At 49.9% G+C, this 18,748-nt stretch overlaps 1 protein-coding gene across 8 annotated transcripts in view; it reads left to right on the top strand.

Moving 5' to 3' along the window:
* PPFIA1 (PTPRF interacting protein alpha 1) overlaps positions 1–16,019 on the top strand; it is a 90,692-nt gene extending 74,673 nt beyond the window's left edge. For 4 of the 8 annotated variants that reach the window (XM_019415283.2, XM_019415275.2, XM_019415273.2 and 1 more), the window contains 8 exons: positions 503–529; positions 5,704–5,879; positions 5,989–6,086; positions 8,489–8,664; positions 9,471–9,539; positions 11,170–11,335; positions 13,518–13,587; positions 14,615–16,019. In XM_019415283.2, the coding sequence (XP_019270828.1) occupies positions 503–529; positions 5,704–5,879; positions 5,989–6,086; positions 8,489–8,664; positions 9,471–9,539; positions 11,170–11,335; positions 13,518–13,576 (771 nt within the window). In that variant the 3' untranslated portion in view covers positions 13,577–13,587; positions 14,615–16,019. Of the gene's footprint in view, positions 1–502; positions 599–5,703; positions 5,880–5,988; positions 6,087–8,488; positions 8,665–9,470; positions 9,540–11,169; positions 11,336–13,517; positions 13,588–14,614 lie in introns of those variants that run through there. The other 4 variants (XM_019415279.2, XM_019415274.2, XM_019415280.2 and 1 more) reach the window with 2 other exon arrangements.
* The last annotated feature ends 2,729 nt before the right edge of the window (positions 16,020–18,748 follow it).

The raw sequence follows: 18,748 nt of genomic DNA, 5'->3' as shown, positions 1-18,748 counted from the left end.
CAGTCGGAGCCCCGAGCCCGTCCTCCCTCCGTGCTCCCTCCTCCCGCCCCCGAGAACGGCGCGATTCTGGGCTTTTCTGGGGGAAACAAAAATGTCCTTCCACGTTAAATTGTTCGGATCAGTACTTCCTTTAGGTATTAGTGAAATGCGTGAAGTAGAATTCTATTTTAGATTTTTCCCAGGAACTTAAAATGGATAGACTAGCTCTGTTTAGAATAGATTGAACTCCTATCTCCTTCCGGAGAGACCTCGGTTTGGCGCTCGGCCTCCACATTCTGGCCCCAGTTGTCTCCTTTAATGGACATGCCTGCCACGGGGAGTCGGCTCCTTGCATGAGAAATCGGAATTGGTGGTTTTGCATGAGTTTTGCATGACGCTTTGACTTTCTCACTCTGTCACCCAGTCACTCCACGCCTTCCCGACAGAGCTGATCTGCTCGCATGCCCAGGCCCAGCAGTACTAACGGTTGTGTTCTTTTGCATTCCTAACCTCGTGACCCCAGGAGGCTGAGGAGGGAAGCTGGGCTCAGGTTGGAGACTCTCTATAATATACTCTTCACTATGTGTACAGCAGCAAAAGAGCTGGAGTGTGAAAGCTTGTAATTGACTTTTCTTGACGTTTTTAACCTCTTCCTTTGTGCCGAATGTCGTTGGTGATTTAAAGTCTTAGAGCAAAGCATAGGATTAAAAGAGTACGTCTCATGGACAATTTTGAACCTTTCTCATGGGGCACCACGGTTAATTCTGCTTAAAACGCACGTCACTTTGTTTAGCCAATGGCTGTCACACACCGCGCCTGGGCCCTGGCAGCTCCTGGGATCATAGAAGGCCGTCCCCGGTGGGCTGACACTTCTCACAAGGCGTGCTGACGGGAGATGTTCGGATAAATACCTGGCACGAGAGTTGGCACGGGGGGCCCTCCCTCCCCGTCTGGGCGTCAGCGTGTCGCTCCATGCCGTCCTGCCGCCGTGTCCGTTGAGAGGCTTTCTTACTCCCGGGGTTCTCAGAAATGAAGCCTCTGCTTGCACATCGTACATTTGAATTTTCAGCTTCCTCGTTCTCCAGGCTCACAAAAAACTCTGGCACGACTCTTTTGCAGCCTTGTTCGGGCAGCTTGATTAAAAAGCAGTGGTTTCCTACCCGGATTCCAGTAACGTTGCCGCCTGACATACTGTTAGGTTTTAGGGATAGAAAAGGTTTTAGGTTTCGAGGGCTGCAGGCTGCAGCCAGTCAGTTCTTACTGATGGTGTCGTGTTCAAGGATCCGCAGAGGATAATTGTATGTCAGCAAAAACAGTCAAACTCCTCTTACATCTGAATTTTTCTCATTTCCAGTTGATGGTTGAAACACCTTTTTTTCTCTATTTGTACTCCTAAAATGAAGCACGTATTATCATTTAAAAAATTTTTTTTTTATTTTTAAACTTTTTTTAATGTTTATTTTTGAGGCAGAGAGAATGCAAGGTGGGACAGAGAGACAGAGGGAGACAGAGACTCTGACGCGGGCTCTGCACTGCCAGCAGAGAGCCTGATGTGGGGCTTGATCTCACGAACCGTGAGATCATGTCCTGAGCCGAAGTCAGTCACTTAACCAGCTGAGCCACCCAGGTGCCCCGTATCACTTTTTAAAAAGCAAAAGAGGAGAGTGACTCTAATGTTCCATGCGTTCCCTCTTCAACCGTTTGATCTAAGCCCTCTGTGCCAATACTCTAGATAAATATCATTAGTCACTTAGCCTGCTCAGATGTTTCTTTATGGGGCCAATAATGGCCATCAGTGAATTGAAAAGGGTGCATTTTGTAATTGCTTCAACGTCAGCGTCTTCCACACTAAGAAGAAGAGCTCTGGCAGCAACTAAGTATGAAATTCCCTGTCTTGGGGTGGGATGTGTAAATAAGCCGAATGTTTGCTCTTTGCAGTGGAAACGTAAACAAGGATGAGCCGTGCCAGTGACGCCAGAATTAGCCCCCACTCAGTCTTCAGCATAAGCAAGGATGGTTTTCACTCCATCTGTCTTCTAGATGAGAGGAGAACGAAGAGGCGTCCTGGTCTCTGTGCGCCTGCCCCCTGCCGCCAAGGGCAGCGGTCATAGAGTGTGCCTTCCCCGGGCTCTGACATAGCGACCAGCTCTTAAGCCAAGGGGGAGCTGGGGATGCGCTTGGGCACTCAGGGGAAGCAGACTTCCAGGTGTGGTCAATGAAGGTCCCTGATGCCTTCATTTAGCAAGTACCTTCCGTGCACTGCCCATGCAAAACTGAGCTGCTTGCTGGTAACACCTGCCCTCACCTGTCATGTTTTGCAGAGGTCGCAAAGCTGAATTGGCTTTGTGACCATTCCAGTGCTGGAGAAAATAGAGCCTGTGCAGCGGCAGTCTCTTGCGGCCTGAGTGTTCTCTGACCATGAGAGATCCCTGTCGTATGCTTTCTTCAGAAGGCTGCGATAGCAGCCCAGGAGGCGTGGGTCTCCCCGGTTTTGAGCCTGGGTCCTCCGGGAGCATGTGTTATGGGCCACTTAACAAGTGGGACCAGAGTGTGTGAGCAACGTGAAGGAGGACTCTGCTCCCGTGAGACTATTTAGAAATTTCTTTGCATTTTGTGTCCATTTAAGAATACATGAACAGAAGCAAGAAAGCAGTGATGGCTATTCACGCCCTAAGCGTCAGGTCTGTGATATTGAGAGTGAGGTTGGAAAGAGTGAAAAAACATGACATTGTGACAATTTGCCAAAAACATTCGATGCTTTTCTCACTCATGGTTATTTCCCGAAAGTAGTGACACAGTTTTCTTCTATTGAATTTGAGCATTCTTACTGAAATCTGACTCGTTCCTTCTATAGTTTGTTTGGTGTGAATACTAGATGAGAGGCACAACATGGTGGTAGTTGAGAGTTAATATTTCCAAGGATTCCATAAGGTAACTACAGAACTCCTGTGACTGTAGCTTTGCCTTCTTGGGCTGAAGAAATCCAGTGCCTTTGTTTGATATGTGTGCATATACTTATAATGTGTTTACTTCCGTTTCATGGCACAAATGTTGCACATGTTCTGTTAGATGTATCCCAAAGGATTTCATAGTTGTTCACGATATTATAAGTGGTATTTTTAAAAATCTCCATCTCCAGCTCATTTTTTTAGTATTTAATAATACAGGTCCTGTTAGTTCTGATAGCTGTCCTGTATTCATCCTCTGTGTTGATAATCAAGTCATATGCAAATCAGGACAGTGTTATGTCTTTTCCAACCCATGTGCTTTTGATTTCTTTTTCTTGCCTTACCACAGTGGCTGGGAGTTCTGGTGCAGGATTGAATGGAAGTGGTGGGAGCAGACATCCTTAACTTTGTTTCTGATTTTAGGGAAAATGCATTCAGTCTTACACCACTAGTGTGCATTCAGCTCCACATTTTTTTGTAGAAGCCCTTTATCAGGTCAAGGCAGCCATCTTTTCAGTTTCTAGATTGCTGAGATTTCCATAGATGAGTGATTTGGTCACACACGTTTCCCACATCTCTGTGGTTTTTTCTTTTCAGTACATTGGTACGGTGAACTTCCTTGATTTTTAAATATTGACCCAAGCTACGTTACTGGGATAAACTCCACTTGTCATGATATCGTATTCTTTTCACTTATTACTGATTTGATTTGCTAATGTGTTGTTAAGGAAGTTTGCATCTCTGTCTATGAATGCTATTGATCTGTTTTTTGTTTTGTTTTTTTTTTTATAATCTGTCTGGTTTTGGTGTCAAAATAATGCTGCTCGTATAGAATGAGCTAGGTATTTCTTCTTCACTTTTTTGTAATAGTTTATGTAGAATTGGTACTGTTTTCATAAATGTTTGGTAGAGATCAATGGCAAAAACATTTGAGGTAGAGATGTGCATGTGTGCGTGTCTGTGGGTTATAGCTACAGATTCAAAGTCAGGTACAGGTTACCAGTTTCTTTCCGAGTGGCTTTCGTAGATTATGTCTTTCAAGAAACTTGCCTGTGTTATCCAGGTTGCTTACGGCTGTCTACAGTTTTCCCTTATTACCCTTTCAGTGTCTGTAGGGTCTGTCCTGATGTACAGTGATTTCAGTGTCTGTAGGGTCTTTCATTCTTGATGTAGATAACTTATATCTTTCTTCTTAATCACTCTGGGTAGGGTCATTCCATTCTATTGATGTTTATGAAGACCCGGGTTTTACTTTCATTGTTTTATTTTCTATTATTTTTCTGGTTTCTGTTTCATTGATTTCTCCTCTTTTATTTTCTTCCTTCTGTTTGCTGTGAATTTCATTTGTCTTCTTTTTCAAATTTTTTAAGGTAGCATCTTACATTGTTGATTTGCAACCTTCATTTATAACGTAAGTACTTAATACTATAAATTTCCCGCCGCTAGTGCAGCGTCCCACAGTTTATGAATATGTTGTGTGTGCGCTTTCTTTATGGTTTTTTTTTTACGATTTTATTTTAAGTAATATCTACACCCAACATGGGTCTTGAACCCATGACCCTGAGATTGAGAGCAGCACACTCCACTGACCAAGCCAGCCAGATGCCCCTTGTGTGTTCACTTTCATTCAATTCAAAAGATTTTCCCATTTCCCTTGTGATTTCTTCTTTGGCACATGGGTCAGTTAGAAGTGTGCTAATTCCAAATATTTGGGAGTTTTCTAGATCTCTTTTCATTATTGCTTTCTAATTTAATTCTGTGGAGGTCAGGGGACATATATTTGGTATGATTTCAGTCTCTTTAAATACGTGGAGCTTTGTCTGTGTTGGGGAACATTCTGTGTGCACTGTTGCTGTTGGCTAGAGTGCTCTCACGGCAATTGGGTTGGGCTAGTTGATGGTGCCGCTCAGGGCTTCTCCATCCTTGGGAGCCTATCATTCTGGCCTGCTCAGTCAGCTACTCAACCACGGGGAAAGGGAGGTCTTCTAACCGTCTCTCCTCTCAGTCTTACTGGGTTCATGTCTTCTTTTAAATCTATGTTTGTATTCACTTTTTTTTTTTTTTTTTTTTTTTTTAATTTTATTTTTGGGACAGAGAGAGACAGAGCATGAACGGGGGAGGGGCAGAGAGAGAGGGAGACACAGAATCGGAAACAGCCTCCAGGCTCTGAGCCATCAGCCCAGAGCCTGACGCGGGGCTCGAACTCACGGACCGCGAGATCGTGACCTGGCTGAAGTCGGACGCTTAACCGACTGCGCCACCCAGGCGCCCCTGTATTCACTTTTTAAAACTCGTTTTGAAATTAGCAAATATTTTGTTAAGAAAATATGGAAAACAAAGTGTTAAACATAAAATTAAAGCCAGAGATAGTTTTAATGAGTTGAGCTGGATTGATCCTTCAAACTTGTTCATGAGTCGTGATCATTCTTTGTTGTTATATTATTACCTATGAAAACCGTTTCAGACTGCTAACATGTAATCAGTTACAGGTTTAATGTGGTTTGGTGATTACGTTATATGTATTAGCACAAATGAGTTGTAGATTTTTAATGGTAGAATTTCCTTTGTGTACAGTTTTAATAGAAAATTTAAGTCAGTAAGTAGGAGATCAAATTATTTTGAAATTATAAAAAGCCATATTATTGGCTTGGCCTTTGAAAATACGTAACAGATTAAAAATTCAGTGTAAAGATGACTTAAATGACCCTTGCGACGTCCTCCCTGTTTTTTTTTTTTTTTTTTTTTCTGAACTGATGTTCTTAATTATCGTGAGCAGACGCTGGCATACGGGGACATGAACCACGAGTGGATCGGCAATGAGTGGCTGCCCAGCCTGGGCCTCGCGCAATACCGCAGCTACTTCATGGAGTGCCTGGTGGACGCGCGCATGCTGGACCACCTGACCAAGAAGGACCTCCGAGGGCAGCTGAAGATGGTCGACAGCTTCCACAGGTGTGCTGCTGCACGTTGGCCCTTCCTGGTTGGCTAAGAGATGTTTGCCCACCGCCACGGCTAACTGTGTTTTGTTTTGTTTTGTTTTGTTTTTGGTTTTTGGCAACAGGAACAGTTTCCAGTGTGGAATTATGTGCCTGCGAAGGTTGAATTACGACCGTAAGGAGCTAGAGAGAAAAAGAGAAGAAAGCCAGAGTGAAGTAAAAGGCTAGTACATGGCATTTAATTCATGCAGCGAGTGTGAACAGCCTCGGTGATTTGCTGCTTTTTAAAAAAATCAGCAAAGGCTTGAAGGCATCATTACAGGGGAGGGAGAGATGATCCCTTTCTGCGGCCAGAGACCCTGTGCTCGTTTTCTCGTGCTTAACGTCAGTCTGTAGGTACAGGGTCTCCGGGTAAACATTCTTCCTCTGACCTTAGACATTTCCTCTTACGAGGACACACGTCCTCTTTTGTTCAGAAATGCTGCCACACACCATTAGAGAGCAACAGAGCACAGGTGAACAGGCCCCTGCTGTGTGCGTCTTGGTGTGAGTGTGAAAAGTACTGCCCTGGCTGTCTCTCCAAGGACTCGAGGGGCCCACAGTAGCGTAGCGTGGTTCTCCTTCCTGTGGATGAGGGAGCGGTATGGGGTCAGCGGGGCACTTGGGCCTCGCAGACAGGGTGGGGGGCCTCTTCTGGGGCGCGGGGGCGGGGGAGCAGGCAGAGGCATTTCGAGGAGGGAGCAGGCCCAGGGGCGTATAAGAGGACATGGTGCTCAGCCAAGAGAGCAGCACCCAGGGCACCTCTAACTGAGCAAGTGTAGTGGTTTGTTTTGCAACAAGACGTTAACGATTAAGCTCAACGTAACCTCTCCCCAAATTTTCAGTATAAAGAAATCACTAAGAATGGTAATAGCAGATCGGACTTACCAACTCCAAGCACAAAGGTTCATTCATTTAGTCCTTACCACCGTCCCGTGAGTGCTGTTTTCACCCCTCGTGTTTACTAAGAAAGAAAGGTAAAAGTGTGGTTACGGAAGGGGCACCTGGGTGGCTCAGTCGGTCGAGCATCTACCTCTTGGTTTCAGCTCAGGGTTCGTGGGTTCAAGCCCTGTGTCATGCTCTGTGCTGACAGTGTGGAGCCTGCTTGGGATTCTCTCCCTCCCTCCTTTCCTGTGCCCCTCCCCCTGTTGCTCCAGCTCTCGCTGTCGCTGTCTGTCAAATAAATAAACTTAGGGGGCACCTGGGCGGCTTAGTCAGTTAAGCGTCTGACTTCGGCTCAGGTCGTAATCTCACTGTTCGTGTGTTCGAGCCCCGTGTCAGGCTCTGTGCGGACGGCTCACATGCTGGAGCCTGCTTGGGATTCTGTGTCTCCCTCTCTCTCTGTCCCCCCCCCCCTCAAAAATAAATATTAAAAAGCTATTTTGAAATAAATAAACTTTAAAAAAATGTGGCTGGAGGGGAGCCTGAGTGGCTCAGATGGGTTGGGCGTCCGACTTCAGCTCAGGTCACGATCTTGCGATGCATGAGTTTGAGCCCCGCGTTGGGCTCTGTGCTGACACCTTGGAGCCTGGAGACTGCTTGGGATTCTGTGTCTTGCACTCTCTCTCTCTCTGCCCCAACGCTTTCTCGTGCTCTCCCTCTCTCTCCCCCCCACTCTGTCTCTGTCTCTGTCTCTCTCTCTCTCTCTGAAAAGTAAATAAGCATAAAAAAAATGGCTGGGAAGATAGCCCATTTGAAGGGTAGTCTAGCCATGATTGAGTTAGTGTGAGTCACAAGAAACACCATAAGACGATATCTGTGATACGTGTTCTGTACATATAGAATATAACGTATGTATGTAACGTAAATGTAGTAACGATCTGTAAGTATTTTACATGTGTCCGTGTGTGTATATCTGTCCTTTTACCTAGAAGAGGACCTTGGAAATGAACTAGGCAAATGTGTTTCATTTATTGTGTACTTCCATTTTAAATCTTTTCACGGTTGACAGAAGCAGTCTTTCAAAGTAACTGGTGATCATCTGGTGATTTTTAGATCTCTCCTAATGCAAATGCAATATTTATTACTTTGCATAAACATGAGGTCTCCCCTCACAGTCTCTAATATGCTGGAGAGTATCTTCGAGTTTCTGGTTTCCCACTGAGTCAACAAAACGGGCTTCACGATTGTAACTGAGAGGTTCGTGTTCAGTCCACAAGGTGCCCAGACACGGGGCCAACACGTCTGATGGGAGGAAGGTTTTCCAGCAGACCCGCAGTCTGTAGATGAAGCATAGTCGTGCCTCGTGTGTTCTTCTGGTTCCCGATGCCTGGGCCCTGGTCATTTTGTATTCTCTAGAAAGTCATGTGCATGAGAACTTCCTTGTTCGAGAGTTTCCTCGAGGAGTGGGTTCCGACGGGACGGTTTGCATGAGGCTGGCGAGGGGCCAGGACGACAGCGTGTGAGCGCAGCAGGGGCCGTCTGCCCGCCTGGCGGTGCCCTCGGTGCCCGTTTGGGTCACGCCTCGGGTTGGGACCCGGAGGCTCAGGGCGCACAGCGGGGATCCCTGTCGTGCGTTACAGGGTGTGGAAGTGATGGAGAGAGCTTTCTGCAGCCGCTCTGACCATCGGTGTTTACTGTCTGCAGATGTGCTGGTTTGGAGCAATGACCGAGTGATTCGCTGGGTCCTGTCGATTGGCCTTAAAGAGTTTGCGAACAATCTCGTAGAGAGTGGCGTTCACGGTGCGCTGATGGCCTTAGATGAGACATTCGACTTCAACGCCCTGGCGCTTCTGCTTCAGATCCCGACCCAGAACACACAGGTGACGCCGGGCCGGCCGCGCCCGCCCGCCGCTCTCCTGCTGGAGACCCTGCGCCCCGTATTTGAGCGAGGCAGCGCGTGGCTACACCGCACAGCTCGGCCTGTCTCCGCGAGCCTGGGCTGTGCTGTGCGGCCCGGAGTCCACGGTGCTGCCTCCTCCTGCCTGAGCTCTGCCTGTCCCTTCCCCTCACAGGCTCGTGAGCCTGGCGTGCATTGAGCCCTCAACGCGGAGAGAGAAACACTCTTACTTCCGTGTGTCACGTGGAAGTTTCATGGATTCTGTTTCCGATTTCCCTGTGGAGTTTGTTTTGACTCATGGGCTCACTGGAGAGTCAGGAATTTTTTATCCGTCTTCAGAACACTGTACACCTTTGGGCACGCCCTCAGTCTCCCCACTGGAAACCACCCCCCCAAGACACCCTGGTCTAATTTCCCAGGGAGCATGGACCCCTCTTCCCAAAGGCCCGTTCCCGTAGGCCTCCTGGGGGGCTCAGTCGATTAAGCGCCGGACTCTTGGTTTCAGCTCAGGTCTTGATCTCATAGTTTGTGGGTTTGATCCCCATGTCAGGCTCTGTGCTGACAACGTGGAGTCTGCTTGGGATTCTTTCTCTCCATCTCTCTCTGCCCCTCCCCTGCTCAGCTCCCCCCCCCCCCCCCGCCTCTCAAAAATAAATACAGTATTAGGATTCAAGGCATTTATCCCTTGGGTTTTTAAAAAATTTTTCCAGTCTTGGTTTAAAAATAATTGCGATGTGCTAACATCCTTTAGATTGACATAACTTTTGGGCTGTCGGTTTATGATTTCAGGCTCGTGCCGTCTTGGAACGGGAGTTTAACAACCTTTTGGTCATGGGGACGGACAGAAGATTCGATGAAGTAAGTTTTCCACCTAATATCTAAATTTCCATTAACTGTAAATTATTAATATTTGGGGGTACCTGGCTGGCTCAGTTGGAGGAGCGTGGGACTCCTGATCTCAGGGTTGTGAGTTCAAGCCACATGTCGGGTATAGAGATTACTTAAAAGTATAATCTTTAAAACAAAAAATAAATGTAGGGGCGCCTAGGTGGGTGGCTCAGTCAGTTAAGCGTCCGACTTCAGCTCAGGTCACGATCTCACAGTTTGTGGGTTTGAGCCCCGCATCGGGCTCCGTGCTGACAGCTTGGAGCCTGGAGCCTGCTTCAGATACTGTGTCTCCTTCTCTCTTTGTTCCTCCTCTGCTCATGCTTTGTCTGTCTCTCTCTCAAAAACAAATAAAGATTAAAAAAAAAATTTTTTTTAAATAAAAAAATAAATGTAGATTACTAAATTTGTAGGAGCCACGTATCAGATAACTCTTGCAAATGTGGAGATAATTTTACTTTACAACTTAAGCTTTGCTCTTAATTTATTAACAAACGAGCCATTAGGGCTCCTGGGTGGCTCAGTCGGTTAGGTGTCTGACTTCCGCTAAGGTCATGATCCCCCTGTTTGTGAGTTCAAGCCCTGCATTGGGCTCGCTGCTGTCACCGTGGACCCTGCTTCGGGTCTCCTGTCCCTCTTACTCTCTGCGCCTCGCTCACACACACTCGTTCTCTCTCTCAGAATATAAAAAACAGGGACACCTGTGTGGCTCAGGCGGTTAAGCATCTGACTCTTGGTTTTGGCTCAGGTTATGATCTCACAGTTGTGAGTTTCAGCCTCACGTCTGGCTCCGCGCTGACTGCTGAGTCTGCTTGGGATTCTGTCTCCCTCTCTCCCTGTGTCCCTCCCCCACTCAAGCTGATTCTTTCTCAAAACTAAATAAGTAATCTTTAAAAAAATAAAACAAAAAAACGAATGAGCTATTGAGAAACCAATATTTTCACAGAGATGGGTGGTTCGGTTTTTTTACTTTTTGCTATTTGACTTTTGATACTCTTCAGAAATATTTTTCGCATCGTAACACGTTGGCTGCAGCCTGGGAATAGAGCCTGTAAGTTGTGTTTTTGGGGGCAGCAGGATATCTCACTGCAGTCCAGGGCCCTGTGCTCTGGGGGAAGGTTTCGGTCGTTTATTTGAAAAGACGCAAAATGTTGCTTTCTCCTTACACAAAACCAGGACCAATTTACTCCCACACCACTACTCACGACTGTCTTCGTTGCCATAAGAACACTTGGTGTGACGAGAACAGGGCAAGTGAAAGGGCGCTGCGGGACTGTCCGCAGCCTGAAGACCGTTTTGAGGACAAAAACGTAGTATCTTTTACAGCAGGAAGGTGATTTCACGTAGACAGTGGAGCAGGCCCAGGCGGCCCAGGACTGCCCTGACTTGTGCCCCTCAGGGTCCCGGCACAAGTGTGGCCCTGCCTCCCTTTACCCCCTGGGGCTCCCGTCTGGGCAGGCGGCCCGGTGGCTGTCAGGAATGGGGGTAAATACGTCGAAACAAAACTGCGGAGTGAGGTCATTTTAAAGGGCTGGTAACTTTACTGTATATTTTTGTCTTTTATTTTACAGTCGGTCTTGTTTTCTGTCCTTTAATTTCCCAGGACGATGATAAAAGCTTTAGGAGGGCACCTTCTTGGAGAAAAAAATTTAGACCAAAGGACGTTCGTGGCTTGGCTGCTGGGTCTGCAGAGACTCTCCCTGCAAATTTCCGGGTCACTTCCTCTCTGTCCTCACCCTCTATGCAGCCAAAGAAGATACAGCTGGACGGTACGTGACGTCCCGCGCTGCCCCAGCCCCTCGGCGGTGGCACAGGAGGCTCGTTGGCTGGAACGTTAACAGTGGTGGAGAATGGCCGACCTGATGCGTAACAAGGCGTTCGGGTGCTGTGGCGTGCTCAGGCTTGAATGCTCTAAGATTAATCCCAATTCTGCTTCTCAAAGTCTCACAGCGATAGAGATTGTTTTAACGTTCCTGTCTGGTTGAATGTTAGCGTATCCTTCCAACTGCTGAAGCTAGGCTTCGTGGGTGTCCTCCGGGCGTGGGACCAGCACCCACGCTTGCAAAGCTACGTATGTGATGGGCGGCCCTAGGGCGCTCGTTTATAAGATGGCAGCGCGGTGGCTTTCAAGCCGCATTTCTCTCCCCCCCCGCCCCGGACTGCCCTCCACACACAGTTCCCACCTCCGTCCCTGTGCTGCTTCTCCGTGTCAGTATGTGTCATAAGAGGATGGAGAGAAGGAAGAGGGCGAGCCTGGGCTGTCCTCACGGAGCCCGGCCCGTCCTGTGGAACCCACATCGGCCGTGTAGTCGCCACGTCGGGTCGGGCCGGCGATCAGCCCTTGCCCGTCCTTCTGCTTTGCGGCCGCGGCTGATGAGTGTTTTGTAGGCCGATCTCCCGGCTCCGGCTCCGTCCCACTCAGTGACAGCATTGGGAGCCAGATGCCCGGGTTAGAGCCCGGCTCTGCCACGAGGGAGGTGCGTGGCCTTGGGCCCTGGGCCTCAGCGTCCCCGTCTGTAGAGTGGTCGTCGCCCTGGTGTCTTCCTCATTGGTTGGCTGTGATGGCTCAGTGAGTCCCTCACAGGAAGCTTTTGGACAGGGTCAGGCATGTCCCGCGGGCCACTGCGGCGGTAGGCCTGTCGCAGACAACCACGCTCGCCCTCGATGGCCTTGGAAACCTGTACGGAGGACGTGGTTGTGGGGATCGTACGGTGTGGTTGTTACAGTTTCCTGCTATTGGCCCTGCCCGTACTTGGGTTTGTGAGTTTGGCTCTCGCTCTCCTCTGTAAAAACCAGGGGAAAGTGACTTATGTAAGGCCTTTACTGAGCTTTGAGTGCGGGCAGCATTTCCATCAAAAAACTCCTTCTCTTTGCCAGACTTCAATAATATGCTTAATGAGGGAGAAACCCAACTTTTCAAAAAATAGCATTCTCCTCGTGGAGCCTATAGCTAATTTTTATCAGTTTTCGTTGTAACTTAGCCTCCGCTCACTGCCCTCTGATTGTCCTCACGGCCTTATTACCATCTCCATCTTCGAAAACCACGTCTTGCGGGTTAAGTGTCAACGGTGATGTTTGGATTAGAGTTCGGGGAAACATAACTCGAGAGAAAGGCGTGGGGAGCGTGTCACGTGGCAGGGGGCTCCACACCCTCGTGTGGTGACTGAGCAAAGCCAGCACAGCGGGCGTCTTCGTGGCTTCCTAAAGCAGAATGAGTGCGGGGGGCCGCGGCGGGGGCTCATCCAGGTGGCCCGCGGCCGCCGGCAGCGCAGCTCGCGCCCTGGTGCCTCGGCCGAATATTGACAGGCTGTGTTCCCGCGGAACCTGCCGGAACACGGAACATGGACTCGGGAGCCACACACACCCGCTGCGGAGGTTGGAAAACTCTGCCGTGCGGGGCGTTTGTTGACAAGAACAGAAGCCTCTGTTCTCACGCTGTTTCCGGCAGGAGCCGAGGCCGGGCTTCAGTGCTCTTAGCCGAGTCGCTGTCCCGCACCCCCTCCGGGGAGGGCAGAGCGGGCGTCAGGACGCCACCGGACTCGGTTTACCTTCACCCTCCAGTGGGCCGCTGGCATTCACTGGGTCATTCACCGCATACTCTCCTTACAGAGGATCGTTAGGGCTGAGGGAACAGTCCGGAAAAGTCGAGAACTCTAGAGGGTTTAGGGGGAAGAGAGTTACCGAGTCAGGAGTCGTCACGCGTGCAGATGGACGCGGCGAAGTTGTTCTCCTGGCATCTGCCGCCCCGTTGCTGTTTTAGAGCGAACTCCCAGGGAGTCCCCAGGCCGCTTGGGGGTGGAGAGAACCCCACTCGGAGGTGCCCCGGGAGCCCTCGGTGGGTGCTGCTGTGGGTGAGAGTGTGCGTGGCTGTACTAGTGCCCTCGTGTGACGTTTTGAGACTAACCGCATGCTGTGTTTGCACGCCGCCCCTCGTGCTGCTGGTCGGAGCAGGCAGCGTTTCGGGACCGCAGAGGCTGGATTCCGCCACAGTCAGGACTTACTCCTGCTGACGCCCCCTGTGGTGAGTAGAGGGCACCGTCCGTGCAGGCCGCAGGCGGGCACCTGTGTCCTGTGCACGCGATGTCCGTGGGCGCCAGGAGAGCGAGCCCACGCAGGTTCACTTAGGGACTTTGAGAAATACACACACGCACGACACGAGCCTCTCTGCACCTGCTAAGAGGATCCTGGGGTTTGTGTGTGCTTCTTACACTTAATAAAGAGGTTGGTGTGACCTCAGTTTTTCAGGGGAAAACTGTATTTCCACTCTTTCTTTAAACAAAAGAAGTTTGGCTTCAACGTCTGCTAATGTCTTTGGGGTAGGGAGGCAGGATTGCAGCCGGAGCAGAAGGGAGCTGCTCTGAGCTGAGCTGACCACCGCCCCCCCCCCCCCCCCCCCCCCCCCCGGTGTTCGGGAGCACGTGACACTCGCTCTGCCTGGCCTGGTGGAGCTCCCAGGTCAGCAGGCGGCTGGCTGGCTTGTTTTAAATACACCTTCCTGAATGAACCAGGCCCCAGCGGATTCAATACCGTCGTCACGTGAGTGATGGCGATGGCCTCTCAGTTGAGAGATTGGTTTTTAAACACGGAACAGCATTACCATCTGAGGGGCTGAGTTTGAACATGGAGATTTCGGGTGTGGGCCCAGGAGCCCGGCCCTCTTCTCCCCTGCTCTGAGCGGGGCGGCAGCCAGAATATTCGATGGGTGGGGGCTCCTGGCTGGCCCAGGAGGGGGAGCCTACAACCCTTGATCTTGGGGTAGTGAGTTGGAGCCCCACGTTGGGTGTGGAGATGACTTAAAATCTTTAAAAAAAAGAATATTTGATTGGATTCTGTATGCTTTTTTTTTTTAATTGGTAACTTTTAGTCATATGCCAGAATGAAGTCAGTCAAAGAATTCTCGATGTGCAAAATGCTTCATGTTTTCTCTAAATTCTCGAAGCGCTTAAAACAGGAAGGCAGGGGCGCGTGTGCTGGGCCCCACCTGGGGCCCTGGAAGGTGCTGTTCGGGCTGCTGTCTTAAGAGTCGTTCTCTTGCTTTTATTTTCCAGTTTACCCACACTACTTCTACCGGTGATCGTGCAGCACTCTGAGTCCGAAGGGGACTACGTTTTAAAGTTCAGCGGGATCTTTAATCTGTTAATACTTGTTATATGGACACTGAGATATTTTATTACAGAGTTTTTAATTAGTGAAGAATTCATGAATACCATAGAGAAAATATTTTAGAATTTAATGTTTCTTATATTTATGTAAACTTATGACTTCTTTTATATAGTTACTTACTTTTTCATGTATATCCAGGCTATAAATATCCTTTCCAATCAATTCATGGTCTTCTATCTAAGTTTAGTCTTTCAAATGAATGTACTGTAATGCTTGTATGTATAAATCCTATGAACAAATATAGGGCTTTTGTAAATTATGCATTTATTGTAATTATCATTGTTTAATTTTTTATTAATAAACCCTGACAGAGAAAAGGATTTTACCGCGTTTGTAAAATCATCGTGACACAGCGTGCATTTTTCTTGACAAATGTCACGTAGCTCTACAACAATCATTTTGAAATAATCAGACTTAATTTTGAGCAATTGTTGTATTTTAATGACTGACCTTGACTACACTTTTTCTAGCAAGAAATGCTTTATTCTGCAGTGTGAACAGATTAAAAATATCTGGTGTTAAATATCAGCTAATAAAACTGGGAGTGGAAGGGTTATCGGAACACTACGAACATCTCCTAGGACCGGTGAGCCCTTTCAGAGCCTTGTCCCTGGGGGCTGGGCAGCTTTTGCCTGGAGTGACCGGCAGGACCCGGGAGCTGAGGACCCAGAAAGCCTGGGCAGCGGGGCCTGGGCACCCCGAGCTCCCTGGCCCCAGAACTCTCAGAGGACCAATCAGGAAGCACTGGGCTCCCACCGCGGGGCAGGGTGCTGGGTGCCCACCCAGGAGGAGGGCGCGAGATCCTGGAAATAATGTAGTGCAACTCTAATAAAGGCCTTATTGTTCTTACGGAAATCAACTTTTTACATTTGTTTGTAAACATGTTTAAAGAGTGGACCTCTTCGTCCGTTTGTAGATTTTGATGCGACAGCCGTTTCGGTTTATAGAAGTAGCAAATGTACTTACTTTTTACGCGGCATATTAAAAAGCCAGCAAGAAATGTGCTCAGATCATGGTGTGTTATTTATTATGCAGCTGATACAGAGATAGAAACGGCATGTCTTTTTACATTTGGTTTCTGCTTTTAATTTACTTGTACAATTGACCGTTTCCGTTCTATTTTTTCTATTAATCTTTTGTGAACTTCCTGATTGTGTAACAAAGTATGTACAGTCTACTTTTGAACTATTTTTATCACAGTATTATTTATTGCTGTCTTTCAATACAGTAGTGAAGCGTTTCCCACTGCCAATAAAGAATACTGAGCATAAGCTGCCGTTACCTTGAGAAGTGGCTGCCGTGGTTTTCTCTCGTGCTCTGGGCCACGGAGGCACTTTTGCCACGTGGAAGGCCTAGTGTGGAAACCAGCTGATAGAATAACACAGCTGGAAGGTGGACGTACAGGATGGGGGTGTCCTCCGGAGGAGGGCCGGGTGTCCGTGCCCCAGAGGAAGCGGCCCCGGGAGATCCGTGCAGCTGGGGGCCCAGGCGATAGGCCGGCAGGGCCAGGGGACTGGTCCACGGACAGGGCCGGCTGAGGCCGCCCCTCCTCCGGGCTGACGGGGCAGCGGTGTGCGTGCGTGTGCGTGTGCGTGCATCCTCGGGCACACGCACGCCTTCCACCCTGTCTCCGCTCCGCTTCCATCGTCCGTGTGGGCTTTCCTCTCCTGGTGCTGTCCTCCCAAGGTCACAAGACGGTGCCCAGGGCCGCGTCCTTCCCCATCATCTCAGCCCCTGGGAACCGGCCGGGCTGCTTCTCCCGTAGCTCAGACCCAGTCGTGAGTCTCGTACCAGTCAGCGTGGCAGAGGGGAGGGTCCGCCCGCACTGGGGTTGGCAGCCCTCACGAGGCCACCGCGGGCGGCTCTGGCCCAAGCTCCCCGATGGCTCGGGTGACCGGACGGTTCCCTCCCTCTGTGCCGTGTAGAGCATATGGCCATCCGGTCCGGGGACGGACGCCCTGGGCCGTGGGCCGTGTGGGGTGGGCACTGCTGAAGATAGCTCGGTTCTCACCTTCCTGTTCTGTGTCTCCTGCCAGGGCCGACCGGCTGCTCCCGTGAAGGCCGCGTGTTTTCTTCATGTGGGGTCATACTTTCCGTCCCCGGTCCCTCAGGGCATAGGTAGGTCACTCTGTGTCTTCCTGTTCAGAACCTGTGCTGGCTGATCTTTATTTTCTGCATTTCCTAGTCGTTAGTGTGAAGTGTGAGATTTTTCTTATTTATTTTTTTTAACGTTTATTTTTGAGACAGAGAGAGACATCATGAATGGGGGGAGGGTCAGAGAGAGAGGGAGACACAGAATCGGAAGCAGGCTCCAGGCTCCGAGCTGGCAGCACAGAGCCTGACGCGGGGCTCGAACTCACGGACCGTGAGATCGTGACCTGAGCCGAAGTCGGACGCTTAACCGACTGAGCCACCCAGGCGCCCCGTTAAGTGTGAGATTTGAAACAGCGGAGTGCTTCCTGGCTTTTTACATCCAACATTCCGTTTTTCCCCATCAAATCTGGGCAAGCCTTGGGCGTCTGAAAGTTTCTGGAAACAGCCCAATTCACCAGGGTTCATTAAGTTGCAGGTGTTTTAGTAAAACTTAGTGTGGTGATTCCACTTTTGCCTGAAAACACGCGTTGGCCATACTTGGCTGTGCCCCGCCCCTGTCACCACCCCCCCCCCCCCCCCCCCCCCCCCGCCCCAAATGTTCCCGCTGCCGAGCCACAGGCCTGCCGGGTCCCAGGGAAGACTCTTGACTCCTCCCACGGCCACATGCTCCTCCTTGAGGCCCCTCTACCCTCATCACTGCTGCCCTTAAGGTCCTGTCTCGGGTCTCCCGTCCCGCGTTCTGAAGGTAACTGTGGCCCCCCGCGCTCCCCCTCGCCTTTTGCCAGCGGGGTCCTGCCGCCGCCCGGACGGGTGCTCCGCGGGAGGCGGAGGGGTCTGGCCCCCCGGCCTCTGCAGAGGGGCAGCAGGCGCCTGCGCACGGGCGGTTGGTGCCGCCTTCCTGACGCGGCGGCTTCGCTGGGTGGGTTTCTCCAGATCTCAGACGCTCCCCTCTCTCGCCTTCCCGTCGCTTGACTCCTCGGGGGGAACGGGTGGCCCAGGTTCTGCTGTTTCTCGTCCCTGTCGCCCTGCTGCACCTTTCGCAGTCCCGGCTCGAGGCTGTCGCGGTGTCCGCACCACCCGGCACCTGGGCAGAAACAGGCCGGGGGAGGGGAGGCTCCGTCCTTGCCCAGCTTGGGTGCCGCGCCCCCTCTCGGTGCACCTCACCTGCCGCCTCTCGTAGGAACCTTCGTCCTTGGGGCGCCTGGGTGGCTCAGTCGGTTAAGTGTCCGACTTCGGCTCAGGTCACAGTCTCACCGTCCGTGGGTTCGAGCCCCGTGTCGGGCTCTGTGCCGACAGCTCTGTGTTGGAACCTGCTTCCGATTCTGTGTCTCCCTCTCTCGATAACCCCCCTCCGCCCATGCTCTCTCTCTGTCTCAAAAATAAAAAACTTTAAAAAAAATTTTTAAAGATTTTTTAAAAGTAACGTAAATGGATTTAAAATCTTTTAAGTAGGTGCGCCTGGGAGGCGCAGTCCTTTGAGCGTCCAACTCTTGATCTCAGCTCAGGTCGTGATCTCACAGTTTGTGTGTTTGAGCCCCGCCTGGGGCTCTGCGCTAACGGCACGGAGCCTGCTTGGGATTCTCTCCCTCTCCCCTCCCGTGCTCACGCATGTGCTGTCAAAATGAGCTCTAAAAAAATTAAAAAACTAAATAAAAAACTTTTTAATTTTGATGATCGTGGTGACTAAGGGATTGTGACATTGCACAACTAGAGGGCTGAAGACGTCTTAGTCTCCAACCCCTTATTTTGTTTTTAACTTTTATGTTAATTTAAATTTTTTTTAAGTTTATTTATTTAGAGAGAGAGAGAGAGAGAGTGGAGGAGAGGAGGAGAGAGAGAGGGAGTGAAAATCCCAAGCAGACTCTACACTGTCAGCAGGGAACCGACGTGGGGCTCGATCTCATGAACTGTGAGATCATGACATG

This window comes from Panthera pardus, unplaced genomic scaffold (genome assembly GCF_024362965.1).
Source record: "Panthera pardus isolate Hobbes unplaced genomic scaffold, ASM2436296v1 HiC_scaffold_12, whole genome shotgun sequence".
NCBI lineage: Eukaryota > Metazoa > Chordata > Mammalia > Carnivora > Felidae > Panthera > Panthera pardus.
Note: the sequence above shows the minus strand (reverse complement) of the source record. Positions and strands in the feature narration are given on the sequence as shown.